The sequence below is a fragment of the Dermacentor albipictus genome, chromosome 8, assembly GCF_038994185.2.
Source record: "Dermacentor albipictus isolate Rhodes 1998 colony chromosome 8, USDA_Dalb.pri_finalv2, whole genome shotgun sequence".
Taxonomy (NCBI): domain Eukaryota; kingdom Metazoa; phylum Arthropoda; class Arachnida; order Ixodida; family Ixodidae; genus Dermacentor; species Dermacentor albipictus.
Genome location: NC_091828.1, coordinates 69,751,718 through 69,776,204, shown reverse-complemented (window position 1 = coordinate 69,776,204; position 24,487 = coordinate 69,751,718). Strand labels below are relative to the sequence as shown.

Below are 24,487 nucleotides of genomic sequence, written 5' to 3'. Positions count from 1 at the left end.
GCGGCGGAGGATCTTCGTCAGTTCGACGAACAGCAACCGCACCTCCATCGGTTGCTGCTTTTAGTTTTCCGGATATGGGCTGACGGACCGGCCGCGGGCTGGGCCAGTGTATGGTCGGCGCTGCGGCGACAGGTAGCGGCCTGGTGACGGCGAACGGGAAGCTCGTCGATGGCTCCACTGAGTGGCGGCGAGGTAGTCGACGATATCGCGAGGTCGTTCGCCAATCTGTGGCCGCGGCGCGTTAACGGCGAAACCTCGCAGTCCCATCTCCCGGCATGGGCCAACGTTACTAGACTAGCTTCAGTTTTAAAACTCGGCGCCGTTGCGCGGAACCGCCACCCGCCCGCGCCTTCGTGGCGCTGCAGTCGCGCCCGGCTTCACTTCCTCACTACCCGGCTACGCGGGCGGGCAGTACTAAGCACGCGGTGCAGCGTTGGTGTATTCTGTGGTTCGTTGTTGGCGGCGAATTTCAGCAGGCATGTCATCCATGAAACTGTAGCCTTCGCCGAGTTTCTTAAGAATATCAACAGACGATGCCGACGTGCTGCGTACCTGGCTGCATAGGCCGCTATCGGAACGATGTCGACAGTTCGGCGCACCACTTTTTCTGTGCTACCAGCAATGCGACGCTTCGCTCGGCGTGAAACAGAGCGATTCCTCGTGTCGACCGGGAATTCGCTGCGAAATCAACGGCACGCGCTCGTGCCACTGCTCCCGCGTTCGTCGTCGTCTTCCACAGCTGGCTGTGTGGCCGTTCATCTTTCCAGCGTAGAATTTCACTTCACTTCTGTCGTCGTAATTACCGTGGTCGTAATGGGGAGGCCGCGTTTACGGGGTTATGAGTCATTGCTTAAGGGAGTATGAGCCACTCATGGTCATACGTAACGGAAAGATTTAATTTTGAAGAAATTTAATTTCGAAGAATCACAAGCAGCAAATCGCAGGTGAAGGCTGCTAACCACGCCGCCGAGCAAACTCGAGACATCGAACGCAAGCGACAACTGCGGACATTCAGTCAGTGAAGTCGTTCTCTCTCGCAGCCGATTGTGTAGGTAACCTCATAACTGAGAAATACTTTAATGAACCCTCGGGATTAACCCAGTGATAAACACAGGGGCCGCACGTTTCAGCTTCGCTGATTAAGCATCTTCACGGAATAAAAAATCCGACTTTTTTTGTGTGTGTGTGGCTTGTGTGTACAAAGACCAACCTCATCTTTCTTTTTGTAGCGCTTCTTTGGTCAGCTTTCTTTTTGTAGCGCTTCCTTGGCGTGGTGAGAAGCTTCGGTGGGGATGAAGATCATCCTACAATCACGCACTTTGGCCAGATATTCAGGCTCGTGAGCCAAAACTGCGGGAAACGTTAAGACGACAGGAAGAAACAAAATTTAGAAACGCAGCTTCTGCGCTTCACTGTATGCGTTTCTTCCTTTCGTGCAGTTTACCCTTCTTTCAGTATTAACGAACTGGCGCGATAAATCTTATTGCTGTGGGTGGATACCGCTTTCTCGTGGTATCACTAATTCGGACCAGGGATAACGCCAGCGAGCGTGAAACACGCGCAAACTGCCCGTCCGCACGAGCTCAAGGCTGTGACGAGGCGTCTGCAGTGGAGCCCGATATAACAGCGTTGCCCTCTGGCGGCTGTCACAGAAGTGGCGACAGCGGCTGTAAGCGCGCGGGCGGGGAGTTTTACAACTGAAGCTAGTCTAGTAACGTTGGTATGGGCAGCGGCGGTACACATGGCCGGCTTCCCCGCAGTGGTAGCAGAGCGGGCGGTGGTCAGGAGCGCGCCAAACGTCTGTCTTCCTCCGGTAGGTGCGCTGGGCGACGGGTGGTCGTGCTGGCGGCGGCGGCGGCGGCGGACGACGAAACTGCGGCGTGACAGGGCCCTGGCGCGGTCGCGGAGGGGGGCCTTGACGGCGTGCGACGGCGGCGTAGGTCATTGCTTGCGGCTCGGGCTGCGGCGATTCAGGGGCTACTCCAAGTTGTTGTTGGAGTTCCTCACGCACGGCATCGGCAATCGAAGCCACTTGAGGCTGTGATGATAGGAACAGCTTTTGTAGCTCCTCCCGCAAGACAGCTCGGATAGTCTCGCGTAGGTCGTCGGTGGTCAGTGACTGAAGTCCGGCGTAGTTTGTCGCGTTCGTGCGGCGGTCGAATTGCCGGTTTCGCATCTCGAGTGTCTTCTTGATGCTGGTGGCCTCGCGAAGAAACTCGTCGACGGTCTTCGGTGGGCTTCGTACCATCCCGGCAAAAAGTTCCTCCTCCACACCACGCATGAGTAGGCGAACTTTCTTTTCCTCGGCCATATCCGGGTCAGCGTGGCGGAACAGACGGGTCATTTCTTCCGTAAAGATGGCAGCGTTCTCGTTTGGTAGCTGCACTCGGGCGTCCAGCATAGCTTCGGCCCTCTCCTTGCGCACGACACTTGTAAAGGTGCGCAGGAAGCCGCTACGGAACAGGTCCCACGTAGTCAAGGTCGACTCCCTGTTCTCAAACCACGTTCTGGCGGTGTCTTCTAAGGCGAAGTAGACATGCCGGAGCTTGTCGTCGGAGTCCCAGTTGTTGAATGTCGCGATTCGCTCGTATGTCTCCAGCCAGGATTCCGGGTCTTCAGTCGCTACTCCATGGAAGGTCGGTGGGTCCCGGGGTTGTTGTAGCATAACGGGGGACGCTGGGGCAGCCATTGAGGTTGTCTTGACCGCAATCTTCTTTGTCGCCTCAGGTGGAAGTCCGTGCTCTGGGGGCAGTCCTTGCAGTCTGCGGCTAGCACGATGGTCTTGGGCGGTGTCGGTTTTGTCCTCGGGCTTCGGGCTTGGATCGCGGCTTTGCGGGGGCGTTCGGTACATGAACGCACTAGCACCACCACCAGATGTCACGTGGTAGTGACGGTGAAGAAAGAACACAGTAGCAGTACTGTGAAAGAGAAAACTAGCTTTTATTGGGCGAACCTGTGCCCACAAAACCGGCTACACTTAAAGCACAACGATAGCGGCGAACACGGTCGGCGATCGCCGAAAATCTGATCAGCGGCTCAAGCGCGTCGCCTTGTATAGATCAGTCGTCGAATGTTCCAGATTACCTGATGGAACCCGCGTGTCCTCCACAAAGTTCTACACCATTCGTGTCACGCGATGAAATCTGATAACACAAGGTTCGGCGACAACAGACACGCGGATAGAAGCGTCGATAACTTTCCAGAAACGTCGGATACATGCAGGCGCGTCCCTCGCTGTGCGATTACAGTTGTTAAGCGGCGAAACGTGGTTGCCCGATAAAGATAAGTACACGTGTCAATATTTTATCTGTACGTAACCCCACATCGTCTTGACTGGCACTTCCAGACGAACAATGGTGCTTCCTCAGTGAATGCTGCTTTGGATGGCCTTATTGCATCAGCAGCTCCTGACTCCATAAAGCTGATCAAAGGTCAAGCAATGAAGTGATTGCACTTGTGGAAGTGTGAATGGTAGCATTTGTCACCGTGTGATTGAGCTGCTCCCGTGTATCCCTAGAAGCGACTTTTCAGGCTCGTCGACCCTGCTGCGGTGATTAGCCCACATTGTTGGAACCATCCCTGGCAGAGGTCAACGTCCGAATTGCCAAACGGTGAAGGTTGACCGAAAGCGAAGCGGCCCTGCTACGGGATTGAAAAATTGCGGCCCCTGCCATTGGTCACGCACCGACACTTATATGGCTCTGTACAGGGAAGGAAAGCTGTAAAAGAACTCGGGAAAGCCTAGGGAATCTGGGGAACCGAGATCTTGTTCAGGAGAAGAGCATGGCATTTCCTCAATCTTGTTCCGCTGATACGAGGAATGTAAATCATTATCAGTGTATTTTTTATGTCCACTGCAGTACGAAGGTTTTCCCGACGATTTTAAATAACCCTTGTCTTGCGCTGGCTGATTTCAACTTGCTCTTTCAAAATTCCTAATTTAATCGCTCCACCCAAGTTTCTGCCGACCTCGACGGCGCTTCCCTTCCCTTGGCATCCATTCTGTAACTCTAATGGCCCAGCCTGTGAATGCTGCATATTAATTTTTCTCGGCCTTCCAGACTTCTCTTTCTTCTGGCACAGGCTGTGGCACCAGCCGTGGAGCCTCCTTGGCCACCCCAACACCGAAATTGTGCCACCGGGCTGCATCAGCATTTTCCTTCACACGCTATGCACACACACATGTGCACTGTGAGCCTGAAATTCTTTCTCCGAGTTTCTTACAGATGCTGGCAGCACCGTCATTCCCGTGGGATTCCTAACTCTTCATCATGCAGTTTTGTAGTTTACTGAGCCATATATACAGTAACGAGTTAATGCTCAGCAAATCGTCATGCGGTTTGGTGTCGCAAGCTAAGCTATATTTTGATTAATTTTTTCCCTTTTTTAGCATTGCCTACGACTTTTAGGACCTTTCCATCTGATATAACACTCATGAGAGTGTCTCAGGGTCGAAACAGAACAATTTCACACGTCTCAGTGCCGAAAGTTGTGTATGGTCACAAACGTGTACTATGCGTCACGGTGACGAGTTGGAAACGCAGCGCGCAGCAGGATTCGGCTTGGCTAGCTTGTTAAATACTCACATATCGCTGCAGAGTTTATTGCGCTGCCTTCTTCCTCGTTTTATGAGGTGAAAATAGACTGTGCGAAAAAGCGATCTACGGGAAAGCTCCTGGAGAAGATACACAGAGAAACGTCTCAGATAACGACTGAAATCGCCACTAGGAAGATGACGTTGCCGGAGTTGAGTTCGATAATTCCGCTGACGTCGAAGACGCGGGTTAAGAGTATTTGCACGACGTACAATTTAGAGGTAACGCTGGTGCCGCGGAATGTTTGAAGAAACGTTCAATGAAAAAATTATCTCTTGTTCTTTGTACTCACTCGCCCTACTTACACCCCCGCAAGGTTGCAAAGCTACACATTGTGATTGCTCCTTTTTTAATGAGCACAGTGGCCAATGCCGAATTTTTTCTAGTACGTGTCCTAGTTCATGTCCAAGGTTGTTTTTAATACGACAAGTACCTTCGCCTATAAAACAAAAGCATTTATGACGTCTGTTTATGCGCACCTGCAAGCAGTGAAACTTCGCGCAAACAGCTCACGACCAGCTGTTGGGCTTTGACGTATGTCACCTGCGCGTGTCCCTAAAGAATATCTACAACAAGCCAGCGGGAACATGAACAACGGCCACCATTTTGTCGCAGAATCTGTTGCGAAAAACGCATAACATTAGCAAAAAAAGTGAGGCGTGCAGACAGGACACACGAGTTCCTGTTGATTCGGCGGGGTTCGGGGTTCGGCGTTCGTGTGGTCCACTTCTGTACTCTCGTGCCCCGTCTGCACGCCTCACCTTTTTTGCATAATGAATCCTTACCAACTAGCTTAGCTTTCTGTCATTCTAGCATTAGCAAGCCTTCCCACAAGTGAGGGATGTTCATGCGGCGTAATTGACATATCGCATTTAATATATTTTGCTGTGTTTCACCAGTCACTAGGCCACGCCATAAGCGAGTCATGAGAGAATATTTTCTCCCTTTCATGATGCGTTTTGTTTTCTTTCACAATGCGAGGGCGGTGCCTCTTTGGCACCACTTGCATATAACCTTTTTTATATGCTGCCTGAAACGAGCTTGAGAGCTTTGCTGATTGTATTTTTCAGACAGAAGAAACAAACTGTCCCTTCTCCACATACCTTTGGCTTTACCGTGCTTTTTTAAAACAGAAGACAAGGTATTTGCGTTAGCGTCAGTTTCCGCAACTACAACACGCAAGATCATGAAATCGCCATGTAAAGCAAGAGACGTCTGCGGTTTCATCCCTAGGCTTAGGGATTCAACATCACTGGCACGCTCACCATAGCAGCAAAATGTGAGTCTTGCCTTTTGGGTTTGGGTCAACTGCATTCCTTCTCAACTTCGACGCAAAGCTCGGATGCGGGTAAGCAGTAGTTCCCATCGATGCAGTCGCATTTGCTGCCGGGGCGATTGCACTTGCTTGAGCCGGATGGACAGGTGCAGTTGGCGCCTGTCCATCCTCTAAAATACGACAATACCTCTAAAATGCGACACTTTTAGAGGAACCCAAGAGTGTACTTCACGGTTTACCTCGGCACCTGCACTTGCTTTATTTCATTTTCTCTGAGCTCTTCAATCACTCCTGCGCTTTCTCTCTCAGCTCTTTGCCCTCCTTTACGACACTCGCGTTACTTTCTTCAATTTTTAGCAGATCTCACGAGTTGTTGGAACTCCACGCTCTGTGCGAGATCACGAACCAACCATGCGATGTTTCCGAAGTGGCTAAATAAAACAATCACTTTAGGACATTGTTGCTTCAACTCGCCTTTGCGAGGTTATTCATTTGTGTCCAGTTCTACTGGGTGATTCTTTTTGATGTCTTGCTTAATCATAATGGGTGGTTCATTGGTTTGAATATAATAATGTCAAATACACTTTATTTTTTAGAGATCGAGCTTGCGAGAAGCTTTCGATTGAAAGTAGGTAGTCCTTGCTACCTTGTTACGCTCAGAAAATCGCACACATTGATGAAAAAATTCACGCAATAATAGTGATGGTGGGAAAGCAATGGATAACATTTACTGAAACAACGCATGTATTTCTTTCACTATATTTTGTGTAGTGATGACTTGGTTTTCATCGACGCTTTCTTCCGTTTTCTTTGCTCTGCGCGTGCTGGGTGTAAGCGTATCGATAGTAATATTATTTGTGTACGCTTTACAATTAGTTTAGCATAAGTATATTGCTTTAATATATTCACGTGACACGGTAGCTAGAAATGCATTTTTAGAATTGCCAGGTGATCTCGTCAAATTACGTACACTGCTCCAACGCAGAACTGATACGCATACATTCGCTTGCACAAGAAGGTGTTTGTTGTCTGGCAGGAATGACAATAATACGTAGACTTGCAACAACCATTCTTCCGTGCGCGCATCCCATAACTATGGTGCGATCGTTCTAGGAAGTGTATGAGTATCCATACATGATTGAATATGTTTTATTGTTTTAGCAGGAGAAAATAAAAACATGCCCTAACTCGGCGTGCTAACGGCGTTCAGGGTCTCTCTCGCAACCAAGGAAAGCAAATATGCGAATAATTCCTGCAATACTGAAAGCGGGTTTCTCGGATTCCAGCTGTTGAAATCCCTGAGAGTGACATCAGGCATGATTCCCAGAACCTGAGCATTTTAAGAACTCAACAGTTTACGCAAACGGCACTTCTGAGAAGTTGTACATGTGGGAAAACCTCTGCATTGAACATAAACAATGAAAGGTGATCAATTTCGTAGTTAGAATCTTTGCAAATACACGTGACTGAAAAAACAATAACATCAACGAAAAAGAAGAGAAGGTCAACGTACATGATATATACATCTATATGTACTGAAATTAGGGGAAAAGGAAAGAGAAAACGCTGTAGAAATTAATTATATTTTTGCATTATTTGGACTAGTTCCTTCATTGCATTGCCAATGAATATTTATTTCTCGAACCCTCTGGTTCAGTTATTAATTTCGAATGTTGTTAATTCGATTTTTCTACACGCAGGAACTTCAACGTTCTCTTTCGCGTCGAGTTTGATTGACACGCCTTTTTGCCACCCACAAATATGTCATATACTGCAAAGTATCTGGTGCAATGTGGTTAATTTCCAGCTATATTCGCGTCCATTACGCCCATTCCTATAATTCGACCTGCTCTGCGACTAAGTCTAGTTTTTTCTGCTGTTTAGAACTACAATTTGATATATTTTGCGACTCACTGCGACATTCGTGCGGGCTGCGAACCTTCGTGTGGGCCCCACGAGCACCGCCAGTGCCGCGACCATTCTCGCTGCTGTCAAGCGACAACTGCAGATACATTCGTCCGCCGCAGCGCGACCTCCATTGATTACTACCCCAACGGCAACTACGTCTCGCGGTTCGTCACTGCTGCAGCGTTCTGCACAAGCCTGCGGTCCTACACCCGATTTTTGTACAGCTCCCCAGCACCGCCGTCATAAAACGCAAGTCAGCTAAGTCTGCGCCCAGGTCCCGTCCTTACTCCCCCCACACCTCCCAAGTCTCCTGGGCGGCCTCAGTTGACCACTTTTCGCCAAGGTGACACGCCTCACAATAAGCCCATCCCCACTACAGTCGACTTTGGCTTTCAAGGTGCTCCGTTTCAGCGCCAAGAACTTGTGTCACCAAAAGCCAAGTCCTTTCCAGGCTCGGGCCCTACCACGCGCAGCTTCAGCACGGCTGGGACTCACTCTCTGTACACTGGCGTGAGCGACACCAAAGTAGAGGCCGCCCGCGATTCATCATGCACGTCCTATCCCTTGAATCCATCACACTCAGACCACGGCCTCTTTGATGATGGTACTTCTAAAGACGACGACCAAAAGACCAGAACCAATGTCTACAAATCGGCTGGGCTGACCGCGAAAATGCTAGGCCCGAGGCTCACCGGTCATGAGGGTCAGTCACTCTTCTCAAACATTGCCCTATTTTCTAGTGTCCAGTTAAGTATTCATTCACGAAGTGCCAAGTTTTCCGCAACATATCAGCCAACACATGATGCCGGGGCTATTGTAATGAATGCGTCACTAGGACCACGCGAGCAAAGTCAATTCCATCACGGCCGAGTACGCCTCGAGTGTTCTCCAGCGACCGCCCTCATGATGCCTGAACGGTCCTGTCCAATCACAAGGCGAGCCACCACACCACGCGCTTTCCGGTCGCAATGACTCCAAAACGGCGTGCGCGAGGTTCACCCATTACCACTCGCGAAAATACGGCGCCGACGGCACCTCACCGAGCATATAACTCACGTCCCTCGACCACATTTCCAACGCATCTCAGGTTTCAGGCTTCCCCGCCTGGGCGACGCAAGCATTGACGACACAACTGCGCGTCACCTTGCAACATGCGCGTTTGCTTCTTTCGCGTACATTGTGCCACGAGGCCGTGCAACATTCGTCCGCAGCGTCACTGTTAGTCGCGACCACCAAAGACCTTTGTGTGACCCCCATCGCCTTCACCAGAGCTCAGACTCCGTCTATGCAGCGTGGCGCCCTGTCACAGTGCAGATGTGGTGACGCACCGATGACAACGAAGTCCGAGAAGGCGCGAGCGGAACAAGCGCACGAGGAGAAAAAAAGAACAGAAAATTCGAGTAGTTGCTTCTTGCATTTCAACTTGGCATCGTCTTTTTTCAACTTCAAAACTTCAATTTTTCAAAATTCAACGTCACTGCCACGCTCGTAACAGACTTAAATGGGAGTCTTACCTCGCCGGGCTGACGAGCTTACAGTCCTCTTTATTTTGGACACATTCGTCGGAACCAGGCATGTAGTATTTCCCATCGATACAGTGGCACTTGTTGCCGAGAAGATGGCACTTCTTCTCACCGGGAGGACAGGTGCATTGAGCGCAAGTGCTGTGGGAAGAAAATGCGGGATTGGTTGTATAAACCGAGAGCAGACTATTTCAGTTATAATAAAAATCGCATTCGTCGAGATTTTCATGAATTTCGCTGCATGTTGGTCATTCTCTCTGCGTGTTTGTCTATCGGGAGGCAGCTTCTTTAACGTCAACTTGGTCCACTTGGTAGGCCACAGGTTTATGGGTAACGCACCCGCTGCTATAGTTAAGGAAGTGGCTTCGAAACGTTCGTTGGACCAACTTCGTTCCCTGTTTATGTGCTACTGTGTATGTGGCGCATCTCATTGAACCTTTTTGATGCCAACATGGTTAGGTGGTTATGTGTCACTGAGTATTTGCCGCTATTCAATGAGAAAAAAATAAAATTATATTGAATATCTCCATTGCAGGGGCGAATCGAACCCATGAAGTATAGAACCACGCAAATTTATCACACATTCCTACAAATTACGTAGTTCCCAGACGCGGATTTCGCCGTCATCAGGGCAACAATTAAGGAGTTGTGGATAATCGGAAGAGACTTTAATATGGGATCTAGCCAGCGAGGTACGAAGTCCGTGTTTATTTTTTTTGCAGGGTCAGCTGTCATAGGCCCACTCCAATAGTGTTTATGACTCCGTTATGCACTGCGTTACCATGTGAAACTCCGGGGCCACACATTGCATTCATTGAAATAGAGACCCAATTCTGAACCTATTGCGCAGTCGGAGAGAGATTGCTGTGCGCGCGCGCTTTGTGGCGAGAGAGAAACGAAGTCACTGTCGGCGAAGCCAATGACGCGATCCAGCTTCGCTGCGACATAATTATGTCATCATGTTATTGTCTTAGCCCCGTCCTCCACCACTGTGTCTTTTTCCTGGAATGATACGTAGATAAATGTAATAGTTTTGTATGCGTAAGCATTTCTATGCCTATCCAAAGAGAAATTTGTCTCTCCGGCACGTAGGACGAATGTATACCCCCGCAATAGGGTTTCTGTCGCCGGATGTCGAGTGTTTCGCCTAGGAATATACAGCTTCGCTGTAATTGCGCTCGTATAGTGCATTTTAACGTTTTACAGTTTTTAGGCACTCTGAGGTAAACCAAGTTTTTCTGGCCTTGCGCAGCCACAATGTAATTTTGCAAGGAAAGCGTTCATTATACACGCCTAAAAGTCGTTCTACAAAAAAAAAACAAAAGAAAAAACAATACGTACCTTGCCAACGTCGGCGCCGCGGAAAACGTCGTCCCATTTTATTATACAAAAACAGTTAACAGATTAAGGGTATCAGAGAATATATGCCGAAAAGGGGTTGAGGTTTGCCTTTCATCCCAAAGCTGAAATTCCTTATAACCTAAAGCTAAATACATGAGGTAGGAGGTACCTTATATGTGGTTTAACAACACCCGACTAGGCAGGTTCGTTTGTGGCACTTGTTATGTTAACTCTAAGGAGTTCGCTAATGTAAGCCTGACTGCGAGCGGATTTCTGTAGAAATAGTGAATGTGTTAGTTTCCTATACATCGCACAATTCGGGTAAACGTTAAGCACGTCAATGTTTAAATTGCCACCAAAAATCGGTTTGTAATCATTTTCATTGCTCCAAGAGAAGATGGTATTTCAAATATAAAAGAAGCAGGCACGTTTCCCTTGTGGGGAGCGGTAAATGACAGGAAAATGCCCTAGCTATACTTCTTAGTAATTCATACTCACCAGTCAGCACAGATAATGTCTGAAATCTTTGTCATTTGAACACCTTTTATTTGAAGCATAGGACTATGACCAATCATATCACTGTGGTTCACGAAATCAGGTATACAAAGCGATTCCTATTCATCACAACACTGGGTTTTAGGGACCATGTTAATGTGAAAACAAAACTTGAAAAATTCAAGCAGTGTCGTTATTTACTCTTCCTTATTCCTAGCAGCCTGCGCGTTTATATGAAGAAAATAAACATGGCGCAGTTTTTGTAAACTGATAAGCTAAATTCCCCTGGCGTTCGAAAACTTGCAGCCAATGTCGGTTTACTTTTCTTCTGTTTCAATGACGCGGGGGAGGGGGGATAAAGATCCTTTTATCTGGCTGGCTGAATTTCCCGCATGTCTTGGTAATTATTGCGAAAATCTACGTGAACCTTCAGTTTGCGTCCTTCTTTCGTGCAGCAGTTTGTACGAGTAGACGTTTTTAACGGCAGGCATAAGTGTTCGTTAACATGGTGAAAAGTTCCTGGGCTACCGATGTCGACCGCTAACAGACATTTTCCACGCTCTGCCCGCACAAAAAAGGTATTGAGAAGTCATTGAAGTATAGTTGGTCAATGTTGAGTTTTTTATTGAGGAAATATTCAGTTTGTTGGAGAATTAATGGGTTGAGCGTTGAGGGCTCTTGAATATTGGCCACTGAAATTTAATTAAAACACCATCGGGTATCTCAATGTTGAATAATTGTTAAGTTACCATTGAAAGTCCATTGTGCTTAGACGGCCTGTTGTGTTTGTTTTGTTGAATGGTTGTTAGGTTACCATTGATTTTGCGTTGAACTGACGTAGTAGTTCTGTTGACCTGTTGTTGAGTTATTACTGCCAAAGCACTGAAAATACATTTTGGCCCAGTTGAGATGGCGGGGATTTCAGAAGTCGCCATTGAAATAATATTGACGTTTTCTTAGGCTAGAGGATTTTTATTCATATATTGAAATATCTTTGCTGTTCACACTTATATGCCCAGCTGCCTGCTCATAACTTTCCCAACCACAAACAATAGCAAATGAGAGACTGATCAATTTGAAGTACCTTTATTTACACTAAAGATGCGTGCGCATGAAACATCAATACAGTACATAAGGCACCACTACATCAAACATGGAGACATAAGCTAGCACCTACAGCACTCTAGCAGTGCCAATACATCTGAAAACCTATGCATATGAATTCAATCAAAACGATCATTGTGGTCTTCACTTTCGACCTAAGTTTATGACTAGAAGGCAAAGCGACTCAAAAGACAGGGCTTAAGCATACCCTTGTAACAACCAGCTTCGAACATTTGAACACTTGAAGCTGTTTTCGTGTGAATACACAAAAGACATCTGAATATGTTACATTAAATTGTTTCGCACACTAACACATCACAGGAAGAGCTACGGCTGACTGTTAGAAGGCAAATAACAGACTTGATACAAATGACTTCACGTAAATATATACAAGCTTTAGCACACGTCTTTCAGCGCGATTAAAATTTAATGAAGTACCAAAGTAGACTTGCCCGAGCTTTTTGTCTTCGAGTAGTATATATTTTCATGTTTGCCAATTATTTTATAAAATAACATCATTCAACTTAGCTATTAATTGACAAGACATCATTGAGAAAGTTGTCGGGCATGGTGAACACCTGAATCATATATTTCTGACGTGCAAGGTTTGCTTTCTTCAGAAGTAAACTTGTAATACTTTTGTTTAATGAATGCAGCTTATCTCCCTGGCATTAACACGAACATTGATCACGAGAAGAGTTTTGCCACAATTAGTTTTTCCACTTTGTTGCAGACATTTCTAGTCATGGTCTCTCGTAGCAATGGTTTAGCGCCTCGTTCACCGAGGCTATGCACAAAGGGATAGAGAGAAAGTCGTAAGGGAAAGGCAGAGAGGTTAACAAGGCTGAGCCCAGTTGGCTACCCCGCACAGGGGAAGCGGGTAAGGGAACTGAAAGAGGAGAAGGAAGGACTAAGGTGACAGTCTCCACTGTTACGCACAGAAGCGTGCACCACTGGGTCAGTCACAGGCGGCCATAGAGGCTGGTGCATTTCAAGAACCGCATCAGCGCATTTGTGGCCTTGCACATAGCAGACGCACGAGACCACGCACCTACGATCTTCTCCTCTGCTAGAGTACGGTCGTCTAAGTGGTCCAAAGGTGTACGAAGGGCACTCCTTTCGTCTTAGCATGCAGGGCAGTCATGCAGGATATGTTTGGTGTTTCTTAGACACCACATCTCCTACAATTGGGACTGTCCGCCACTCCGATTAGGAATGAGTAAGCCTGTGTGAAACAAACACCTACTTGCAAGCGGCACATTAGCGTTTCCTCCTGTCGGTTACTCACGAAAGTTCACGCACAACTGTATAAACCTCTTTTATTAAACTGCACTATTTTACTTCAGTGAGTGACCCATGACATAAGCGAGAGTATTGCATGCACTTCTTTTCTTCTTTCCATGATGCATTTAATTGTATCCGTCTATTGCGTCTGTGCGCCTTTGGCACCGGTATCACATTTTTTTCAGGTCTATTTTGTGTGAACGCCACATAAATTGCTCACGTTAGCGTTACTTACCACCACTACCCCACACCCCGGAAGCTTGTGAAACCGCAAAAAAAAGCTACAGATAAACGTTCGCTGTGTCGCCCCGGCACCTAAGAATGCTCGTAACAGTGAAGAAATGTGATTCTTACATGATGCGGTTGGGGAATATGCAGTCCTCCGCCTTTCGGACGCATTGGTCGGCCCCAGGAAGGTAGAACTCCCCATTGATGCATTCACATTGGCCGCCGAGCATGCTGCACTTTGCAGAGCCGTCCGGACATATGCATGTAGCGCAAGCACTGCGGTAAGACAATGCGATGAATATAGAAGAATCCGACAGTATCCTGCCTCTGCTCTTCCATCACACTCGTGTTAGATCTTTTCGCTCTTTACCCTCCTCCCCGATGCTAACGTTTGCTTCTTCAGTTTTCTAAAGCTGATTCAACGCGCTGCGAGAGCACCACACTCTGTGCGAGATAGCCTACTAACCATGGAATGTGACCGAAGCAGCTAAAGAAAGCCATTGGTCTAAAACAGGGCTGCACCGGCTTGACCTTAGGATAGAATTCTCTTCTCTTCATTACTGCTGGATAATATTGATTTTCCATTTCTTGCATCATTAACAAGGTTATTTCATCGGTTTGGATCAAAGAATGTAAAATACATTTTATTTTCCAACGCTGAAGCTTGCAAAATCGCTTCCCATAGGAAGTTGCAAGTCCTTGTTACGTGTTTAGCGCTTCGAGTACCATACCATGGATAAAGAAATGCATACATTAATGATGTTGATGAAAAAGCAGTGAAACGAGTATATTCATTCAGTGAATATATTTATTTTGTTATATTCGCCGTAGTTATTATTTCTTTTATTGCACGTGTTTTACCGGTTTCTCTGGAGTACCCATGTTAGGTGGATCTATATAGTCATATTGTCACGTGGTAGTGACGGTGAAGAAAGAACACAGTAGCAGTACTGTGAAAGACAAAACTAGCTTTTATTGGGCGAACCTGTGCCCACAAAACAGGCTACACTTAAAGCACAACGATAGCGGCGAACACAGTCGGCGATCGTCGAAAATCTGATCAGCGGCTCAAGCGCGTCGCCTTTTATAGATCAGTCGTCGAATGTTCCAGATTAACTGATGGAACCCGCGTGTCTTCCACAAAGTTCTACACCATTCGTGTCACGCGATGAAATCTGATAACACAAGGTTCGGCGACAACAGACACGCGGATGGAAGCGTCGATAACTTTCCAGAAACGTCGGATACATGCAGTCGCGTCCCTCGCTGTGCGATTACAGTTGTTAAGCGGCTAAACGTGGTTGCCCGATAAAGATAAGTACACGTGTCATTACCCCCCTCTTAAAAAGCATCGACCTGATGCTGCAAACAAACGAAAGTAACAAAGAAAAGCACTCGTAGCAAAGAAAACAACAAACTAAGGAAGTTCATAAGCGTCCGTAAAATGGTTTAAGGCGCACCACGTGGACCACTTCAGATCGTGCGCGGCGCCGCTGTGAGTGCGAAATGCCGTCTGGCACGACCTCATAGTCTAGTGCGCCAATACGTCGGATGACCTTGTAGGGTCCGAAATAGCGTCGCAGCAGCTTCTCACTGAGTCCTCGCCGGCGTATCGGGGTCCATACCCAAACACGGTCGCCGGGCTGGTACTCGACGAAGCGTCGTCGGAGGTTGTAGTATCGGCTGTCGGTCCTCTGTTGGTCCTTGATCCGCAGGCGGGCGAGCTGTCGGTCTTCTTCGGCGCGCTGGAGATAGCTAGCGACGTCAACATTCTCTTCGTCAATGACGTGGGGCAGCATGGCGTCGAGCGTCGTCGTCGGGTTCCTGCCGTAAACCAGCTTAAACGGCGTGATCTGTGTTGTTTCTTGCACCGCCGTGTTGTAAGCGAAGGTTACATACGGCAGGACCGCGTCCCACGTCTTGTGCTCAACGTCGACGTACATCGGTAGCATGTCGGCGAGGGTCTTATTCAGGCGCTCCGTGAGACCATTCGTTTGCGGATGGTAGGCAGTTGTCCTCCTGTGGCTTGTCTGGCTATATTGCAGAATGGCTTGGGTGAGCTCTGCTGTAAAAGCTGTTCCTCTGTCGGTGATGAGGACTTTTGGGGCGCCATGTCGCAGCAGGATGTTCTCGACGAAAAATTTCGCCACCTCGGCTGCGCTGCCTTTCGGTAGAGCTTTTGTTTCAGCGAAGCAGGTGAGATAGTCCGTCGCCACGACGATCCACTTATTCCCGGATGTTGACGTCGGAAACGGCCCCAACAAATCCATCCCAATCTGCTCGAATGGTCGACGAGGAGGTTCGATCGGTTGTAGTAACCCTGCTGGCCTTGTCGGTGGTGTCTTGCGTCGTTGACAGTCTCGGCATGTCTTGACGTAGCGGGCGACGTCGGCGGTCAGACGCGGCCAGTAATACGTTTCCTGTATTCTCGACAGCGTCCGGGAGAATCCGAGGTGCCCAGCAGTTGGATCGTCGTGTAAGGCGTGCAGTACTTCTGGACGCAGCGCCGACGGAACAACAAGAAGGTAGTTGGCGCGGACTGGTGAAAAGTTTTTCTTCACGAGTAGGTTGTTTTGAAGCGTGAACGAAGATTGTCCACGCTTAAATGCCCTAGGGACAACGTCGGTGTGCCCTTCCAAATACTCGACAAGGGCTTTTAGCTCCGGGTCCCCTCGTTGTTGATCAGCGAAGTCTTCCGCGCTTATTATTCCAAGGAAGGCGTCGTCATCCTCGTTATCTTGCGGCGGCGGGTCAATGGGGGCACGTGATAGGCAATCGGCATCTGAGTGTTTTCGTCCGGACTTGTATGTTACAGTAATGTCGTATTCTTGTAGTCTGAGGCTCCACCGTGCCAGCCGTCCTGAAGGGTCCTTTAAGTTAGCTAGCCAACACAACGCGTGATGGTCGCTAACCACTCTGAATGGCCTGCCATATAGGTAGGGGCGAAATTTCGCTGTAGCCCAAACGATGGCGAGGCATTCCTTTTCCTTTGTGGAATAATTGCCTTCCGATTTTGACAACGACCGGCTAGCGTAAGCTATCACGTGTTCATGTCCACATTTTCTCTGGACTAGGACGGCACCGAGGCCTAGGCTTCTGGCGTCAGTGTGAATTTCGGTATCGGCGTGCTCGTCGAAGTGCGCAAGTACGGGCGGCGACTGCATGCGTCGTTTGAGTTCTTCAAATGCGTCGGCCTGCGGCGTTTCCCACTTGAACTCAATGTCACATTTAGTTAGCTGTGTCAGCGGCTCAGCGATGCGTGAAAAGTCCTTGACAAATCGCCTGTAGTAGGCACACATGCCAAGAAATCTACGCACTGCCTTCTTGTCGGTGGGCTGCGGGAACTTTGCGATGGCAGCTGTCTTCTGCGGGTCGGGGCGGACTCCAGACTTGCTGATGACGTGGCCGAGGAACAGAAGCTCATAGTAGGCGAAGCGGCACTTTTCTGGCTTCAGAGTGAGCCCTGATGACTTGATGGCCTCGAGTACTGTTGCAAGCCGCCTAAGGTGATCGTTGAAATTTTCGGCGAAGACAACGACGTCATCCAAGTAAACGAGACAGGTCTGCCACTTCAATCCTGCTAAAATCATGTCCATAACGCGCTGGAACGTTGCAGGCGCCGAGCACAGTCCAAATGGCATAACCTTGAACTCGTAGAGGCCGTCTGGGGTGATGAAGGCAGTCTTTTCGCGATCTCTTTCGTCGACTTCTATTTGCCAATAGCCAGACTTGAGGTCCATCGACGAGAAGTATTTAGCGTTGCAGAGCCGATCCAATGCGTCGTCTATCCGTGGGAGGGGGTATACATCCTTCTTCGTGATCTTGTTCAGTCGACGATAATCGACACAGAAACGTAGGGTTCCGTCCTTTTTCTTTACCAGGACAACAGGGGATGCCCACGGGCTTTTCGACGGCTGGATGATGTCGTCGCGCAGCATTTCGTCGACTTGTTCTCTTATAGTTTCACGTTCCCGCGTCGAAACTCGGTAAGGGCTCTGGCGTAGTGGCCGAGCGCATTCTTCGGTTATTATGCGATGCTTTGCGACTGGTGTTTGTCGAATCCTCGATGACGTCGAAAAGCAGCCTTTGTATCGTCGAAGCAGACTTCTGAGCTGTTGCTGCTTAATTACGGGGAGACTTGGACTTATGTCGAAGTCTGGCTCGGGAACTGCAGTCGTCGGGGTAGATGCGACAGAATCCGAGAGGACAAAGTCATCGCTGGTTTCCACAATTTCCTCGATGTATGCGATGGTCGTGCCCTTGTTGATGTGCTTGAACTCCTTGCTGAAGTTTGTCAGCAACACTTTCGTGTTTCCTCCGTGCAGTCGAGCGATCCCTCTTGCGACGCAAATTTCACGGTCGAGCAGAAGACGTTGGTCGCCTTCGATGACGCCTTCTACGTCAGCGGGTGTTTCGGTGCCGACCAAAATAACAATGCTGGAGTGAGGCGGGATGCTCACTTGATCTTCGAGCACACTCAAGGCATGGTGACTACGAGGGCTCTCCGGCGGTATCGCTTTATCTTCCGACAGCGTTATTGACTGTGACTTCAGGTCGATGATTGCGCCGTGTTGGTTCAGGAAGTCCATACCGAGAATGACGTCTCGTGAACACTGTTGGAGGATAACGAAAGTGGCAGGGTAAGTTCGGTCATGAATGGTTATTCTTGCCCTGCACATTCCAGTGGGCGTGATGAGGTGTCCTCCTGCGGTGCGAATTTGAGGGCCTTCCCATGCAGTCTTAACCTTCTTCAACTGGGCGGCGATGTGTCCACTCATGACGGAGTAATCAGCCCCTGTGTCCACTAAGGCGGTAACCGCGTGTCCGTCGAGAAGCACGTCGAGGTCGGTGGTTATTTGTCTGGCGTTGCAGTTGGGTCTTGGCGTCGGATCACGGCTGCGTCGTGTTAAACTGAAGCTTGAACGTCGCGTCGTCAAGTCGTCTTTCGTCGGTGTAGTCTTGGCTTCCTGACTTCGTCGGGACGGCGGCGTGTCGTCATTAGGTCGTCGAGATGGTTGCTTCGTCGTCTTCGTCAGCGGCGGAGGATCTTCGTCAGTTCGACGAACAGCAACCGCACCTCCATCGGTTGCTGCTTTTAGTTTTCCGGATATGGGCTGACGGACCGGCCGCGGGCTGGGCCAGTGTATGGTCGGCGCTGCGGCGACAGGTAGCGGCCTGGTGACGGCGAACGGGAAGCTCGTCGATGGCTCCACTGAGTGGCGGCGAGGTAGTCGGCGATATCGCGAGGTCGCTCGCCAATCTGTGGCCGCGGCGCGTTAACGGCGAAACCTCGCAGTCCCATCTCCCGGTATGGGCATCGGCGGTACACATGGCCGGCTTCCCCGCAGTGGTAGCAGAGCGGGCGGTGGTCAGGAGCGCGCCAAACGTCTGTCTTCCTCCGGCAGATGCGCTGTGCGACGGGTGGTCGTGCTGGCGGCGGCGGCGGCGGCGGACGACGAAACTGCGGCGTGACAGGGCCCTGGCGCGGTCGCGGAGGGGGGCCTTGACGGCGTGCGATGGCGGCGTAGGTCATTGCTTGCGGCTCGGTCTGCGGCGATTCAGGGGCTACTCCAAGTTGTTGTTGGAGTTCCTCACGCACGGCATCGGCAATCGAAGCAACTTGAGGCTGTGATGATGGGAACAGCTTTTGTAGCTCCTGCCGCACGACAGCTCGGATAGTCTCGCGTAGGTCGTCGGTGGTCAGTGACTGAAGTCCGGCGTAGTTTGTCGCGTTCGTGCGGCGGTCGAATTGCCGGTTTCGCATCTCGAGTGTCTTCTCGATACTGGTGGCCTCCCCAAGAAACTCGTCGACGGTCTTCGGTGGGCTTCGTGCCATCCCGGCAAAAAGTTCCTCCTTCTCACCACGCATGAGTAGGCGAACTTTCTTTTCCTCGGCCATATCCGGGTCAGCGTGGCGGAACAGACGGGTCATTTCTTCCGTAAAAATGGCAGCGTTCTCGTTTGGTAGCTGCACTCGGGCGTCCAGCATAGCTACGGCCCTCTTTTTGCGCACGACACTTGTAAAGGTGCGCAGGAAGCCGCTACGGAACAGGTACCACGTAGTCAAGGTCGACTCCCTGTTCTCAAACCACGTTCTGGCGGTGTCTTCTAAGGCGAAGTAGACATGCAGGAGCTTGTCGTCGGAGTCCCAGTTGTTGAATGTCGCGATTCGCTCGTATGTCTCCAGCCAGGATTCCGGGTCTTCAGTCGCTGCTCCATGGAAGGTCGGTGGGTCCCGGGGTTGTTGTAGGATAACGGGGGACGTTGGGCCAGCCATTGAGGTTGTCTTGACCGCAATCTTCTTTGTCGCCTCAGGTGGAAGTCCGTGCTCTGGGGGCAGTCCTTGCAGTCTGCGGCTAGCACGCTGGTCTTGGGCGGTGTCGGTTTTGTCCTCGGGCTTCGGGCTTGGATCGCGGCTTTGCGGGGGCGTTCGGTACATGAACGCACTAGCACCTCCACCAGATGTCACGTGGTAGTGACGGTGAAGAAAGAACACAGTAGCAGTACTGTGAAAGACAAAACTAGCTTTTATTGGGCGAACCTGTGCCCACAAAACAGGCTACACTTAAAGCACAACGATAGCGGCGAACACAGTCGGCGATCGTCGAAAATCTGATCAGCGGCTCAAGCGCGTCGCCTTTTATAGATCAGTCGTCGAATGTTCCAGATTAACTGATGGAACCCGCGTGTCTTCCACAAAGTTCTACACCATTCGGGTCACGCGATCAAATCTGATAACACAAGGTTCGGCGACAACATACACGCGGATAGAAGCGTCGGTAACTTTCCAGAAACGTCGCATACATGCAAGCGCGTCCCTCGCTGTGCGATTACAGTTGTTAAGCGGCGAAACGTGGTTGCCCGATAAAGATAAGTACACGTGTCAATATTTTATCTGTACGTAACTCCACATCGTCTTGACTGGCACTTCCAGACGAACAATGGTGCATCCTCAGTGAATGCTGCTTTGGATGGCCTTATTGCATCAGCAGCTCTCGACTGCATAAAGCTGATCAAAGGTCAAGCAATGAAGTGATTGCACTTGTGGAAGTGTGAATGGTAGCATTTGTCACCGTGTGATTGAGCTGCTCCCGTGTATCCCTAGAAGCGACTTTTCAGGCTCGTCGACCCTGCTGCGGTGATTAGCCCACATTGTTGGAACCATCCCTGGCAGAGGTCAACGTCCGAATTGCCAAACGGTGAATGTTGACCGAAAGCGAAGCGGCCCTGCTACGAGATTGAAAAATTCCGGCCTCTGCCATTGGTCAAGCACCGACACTTATATGGCTCTGTACAAGGAAGCAAAGCTGTAAAAGAACTCGGGAAAGCCGAGGGAATCTGGGGAATCGAGATCTTATTCAGGAGAAGAGCATGGCATTTCCTCAATCTTGTTCCGCTGATACGAGAAATGTAAATCATTATCAGTGTATTTTTTATGTCCACTGCAGTACGAAGGTTTTCCCGACGATCTTAAATAACCCTTGTCTTGCGCTGGCTGATTTCAACTTGCTCTTTCAAAATTCCTAATTTAATCGCTCCACCCAAGTTTCTGCCGACCTCGACGGCGCTTCCCTTTCCTTGGCATCCATTCTGTAACTCTAACGGCCCAGCCTGTGAATGCTGCATATTAATTTTTCTCGGCCTTCCAGACTTCTCTTCCTTCTGGCACAGGCTGTGGCACCAGCCGTGGAGCCTCCTTGGCCACCCCAACACCGAAATTGTGCCACCGGGCAGCATCAGCATGTTCCTTCACCCAGCATGTTCCTTCACACATGTGCACTGCGAGCCTGAAATTCTTTCTCCGAGTTTCTTACAGATGCTGGCAACACCGCGATTCCCGCGGGATTCCTAACTCTTCATCATGCAATTTTGTAGTTTACTGAGCCATATATACAGTAACGAGTTAATGCTCAGCAAATCGTCACGGGGTTTGGTGTCGCCAGCTAAGCTATATTTTGATAAATTCTTTTCTCTTTTTTAGCATTGCCTACGACTTTTAGGACCTTTCCATCTGATATAACACTCATGAGAGTGTCTCAGGGTCGAAGCAGAACAATTTCAGATGTCTCAGTGCCGGAAGTTGTGTATGGTCAGAAACGTGTACTATGCGTCACGGTGACGAGTTGGAAACGCAGCGCGCAGCAGGATTCGGCTTGGCTAGCTTGTTAAATACTCACATATCGCTGCAGAGTTTATTGCGCTGCCTTCTTCCCCGTTTTATGAGGTGAAAATAGACTGTGCGAAAAAGTGATCTACGGGAAAGCTCCTGGAGAAGATACACAGAGAAACGTCTAAGATAACGACTGAAACTGCCACTAGGAGGATGACGTTGCCGGAGTTGAGTTCGTTAATTCCGCTGACGTTGAAGACGCGCGGGTTAAAAGTATTTGCAAGACGTACAATTTAGAGGTAACGCTGGTGCCGTGGAATGTTTGAAGAAACGTTCAATGAAAATAATTATCTCTTGTTCCTTTTACTCACTCGCCCTACTTACACCACCGCAAGGTTGCAAAGCTACACATTGTGATTGCTGCTTTTTTAATGAGCACAGCGGCAATTGCCGAAATGTTTCTAGTACGTGTCCTAGTTCATGTCTAAGGTTGTTTTTGATACGACAAGTACCTTCGCCTATAAAACAAAAGCATTTATGACGTCTGTTTATGCGCACCTGCAAGCAGTGAAACTTCGCGCAAACAGCTCACGACCAGCTGTTGGGCTTTGACGTATGTCACCTGCGCGTGTCCCTAAAGAATATCTACAACAAGGCCAGCGGGAACCTGAACAACGGCCACCATTTTGTCGTAGAATCTGTTGCGAAAAACGCATAACATTAGCAAAAAAAGTGAGGCGTGCAGACAGGACACACGAGTTCCTGTTGATCAGGCGGGGCTCGGGGTTCGCCGTTCGTGTGGTCCACTTCTGTACTCTTGTGCCCTGTCTGCACGCCTCACCCTTTTTGCACAATGAATCCTTACCAACTAGCTTAGCTTTCTGTCATTCTAGCATTAGCAAGCCTTCCCACAAGTGAGGGCTGTTCATGCGGCGTAATTGACATATCGCATTTAATATATTTTGCTGTGTTTCACCGGTCACTAGGCCACGCCATAAGCGAGTCATGAGAGAATGTTTTCTCCCTTCCATGATGCGTTTTGTTTTCTTCCACAATGCGAGGGCGGTGCCTCTTTGGCACCACTTGCATATAACCTTTTTTTAATATGCTGCCTGAAACGAGCTTGAGAGCTTTGCTGATTGTATTTTTCAGACAGAAGAAACAAACAGTCCCTTCTCCACATACCCTTGGCTTTACCGTGCTTTTTTAAAACAGAAGACAAGCTATTTGCGTTAGCGTCAGTTTCCACAACTACAACATGCAAGATCATGAAATCGCCATGTAAAGCAAGAGACGTCTGCGGTTTCATCCCTAGGCTTAGGGATTCATCATCACTGGCACGCTCACCATAGCAGCAAAATGTGAGTCTTGCCTTTTGGGTTTGGGTCAACTGCATTCGTTCTCAACTTCGACGCAAAGCTCGGATCCGGGTAAGTAGTAGTTCCCATCGATGCAGTCGCATTTGCTGCCGGGGCGATTGCACTTGCTTGAGCCGGATGGACAGGTGGAGTTGGCGCCTGTCCATCCTCTAAAATACGACAATTCCTCTAAAATGCGACACTTTTAGAGGAAGCCAAGAGCGTACTTCACGGTTTACCTCCGCACCTGCACTTGCTTTATTTCATTTTCTCTGAGCTCTTCAATGACTCCCGCGCTTTCTCTCTCCGCTCTTTGCCCTCCTTTACGACACTCGCGTTACTTTCTTCAATTTTTAGCAGATCTGACGAGTTGTTGGAACCGCACGCTCTGTGCGAGATCACGAACCAACCATGCGATGTGTCCGAAGTGGCTAAATAAAACAATCACTTTAAGGCATTGTTGCTTCAACTCGCCTTTGCGAGGTTATTCATTTGTGTCCAGTTCTACTGGGTGATTCTTTTTGATGTCTTGCTTAATCATAATGGGTGGTTCATTGGTTTGAATATAATAATGTCAAATACACTTTATTTTTCAGAGATCGAGCTTGCGAGAAGCTTTCGATTGAAAGTAGGTAGTCCTTGCTACCTTGTTACGCTCAGAATATCGCAGACATTGATGAAAAAATTCACGCAATAATAGTGATGGTGGGAAAGCAATGGATAACATTTACTGAAACAACGCATGTATTTCTTTCACTATATTTTGTGTAGTGATGACTTGGTTTTCATCGACGCTTTCTTCCGTTTTCTTTGCTCTGCGCGTGCTGGGTGTAAGCGTATTGATAGTAATATTATTTGTGTACGCTTTACAATTAGTTCAGCATAAGCATATTGCTTTAATATATTCACGTGACGCGGTAGCTAGAAATCCATTTTTAGAATTGTCAGGTGATCTCGTCAAATTACGTACACTGCTCCAACGCAGAATTGATACGCATACATTCGCTTGCACACGAAGGTGTTTGTTGTCTGGCAGGAATGACAATAATACGTAGACTTGCAACAACCATTCTTCCGTGTGCGCATCCCATAACTATGGTGCGATCGTTCTAGGAAGTGTATGAGTATCCATACATGATGGAATATGTTTTATTGTTTTAGCAGGAGAAAATGAAAACATGCCCTAACTCGGCGTGCTAACGGCGTTCAGGGTCTCTCTCGCAACCAAGGAAAGCAAATGTGCGAATAACTCCTGCAATACTGAA

At 48.9% G+C, this 24,487-nt stretch overlaps 1 protein-coding gene across 19 annotated transcripts in view; it reads right to left on the bottom strand.

Annotated features, from left to right (window-relative positions):
- The window catches only part of LOC135914492 (kielin/chordin-like protein), a 584,091-nt gene that overhangs the window by 220,072 nt on the left and 339,532 nt on the right, over positions 1-24,487 (bottom strand). For 17 of the 19 annotated variants that reach the window (XM_070523555.1, XM_070523565.1, XM_070523554.1 and 14 more), the window contains 2 exons: positions 13,881-14,030; positions 9,294-9,443 (listed from right to left, as the gene is read on the bottom strand). In XM_070523555.1, the coding sequence (XP_070379656.1) occupies positions 9,294-9,443; positions 13,881-14,030 (300 nt within the window). The remainder of the gene's footprint in view (positions 1-9,293; positions 9,444-13,880; positions 14,031-24,487) is intronic. The other 2 variants (XM_070523571.1, XM_070523572.1) reach the window with 1 other exon arrangement.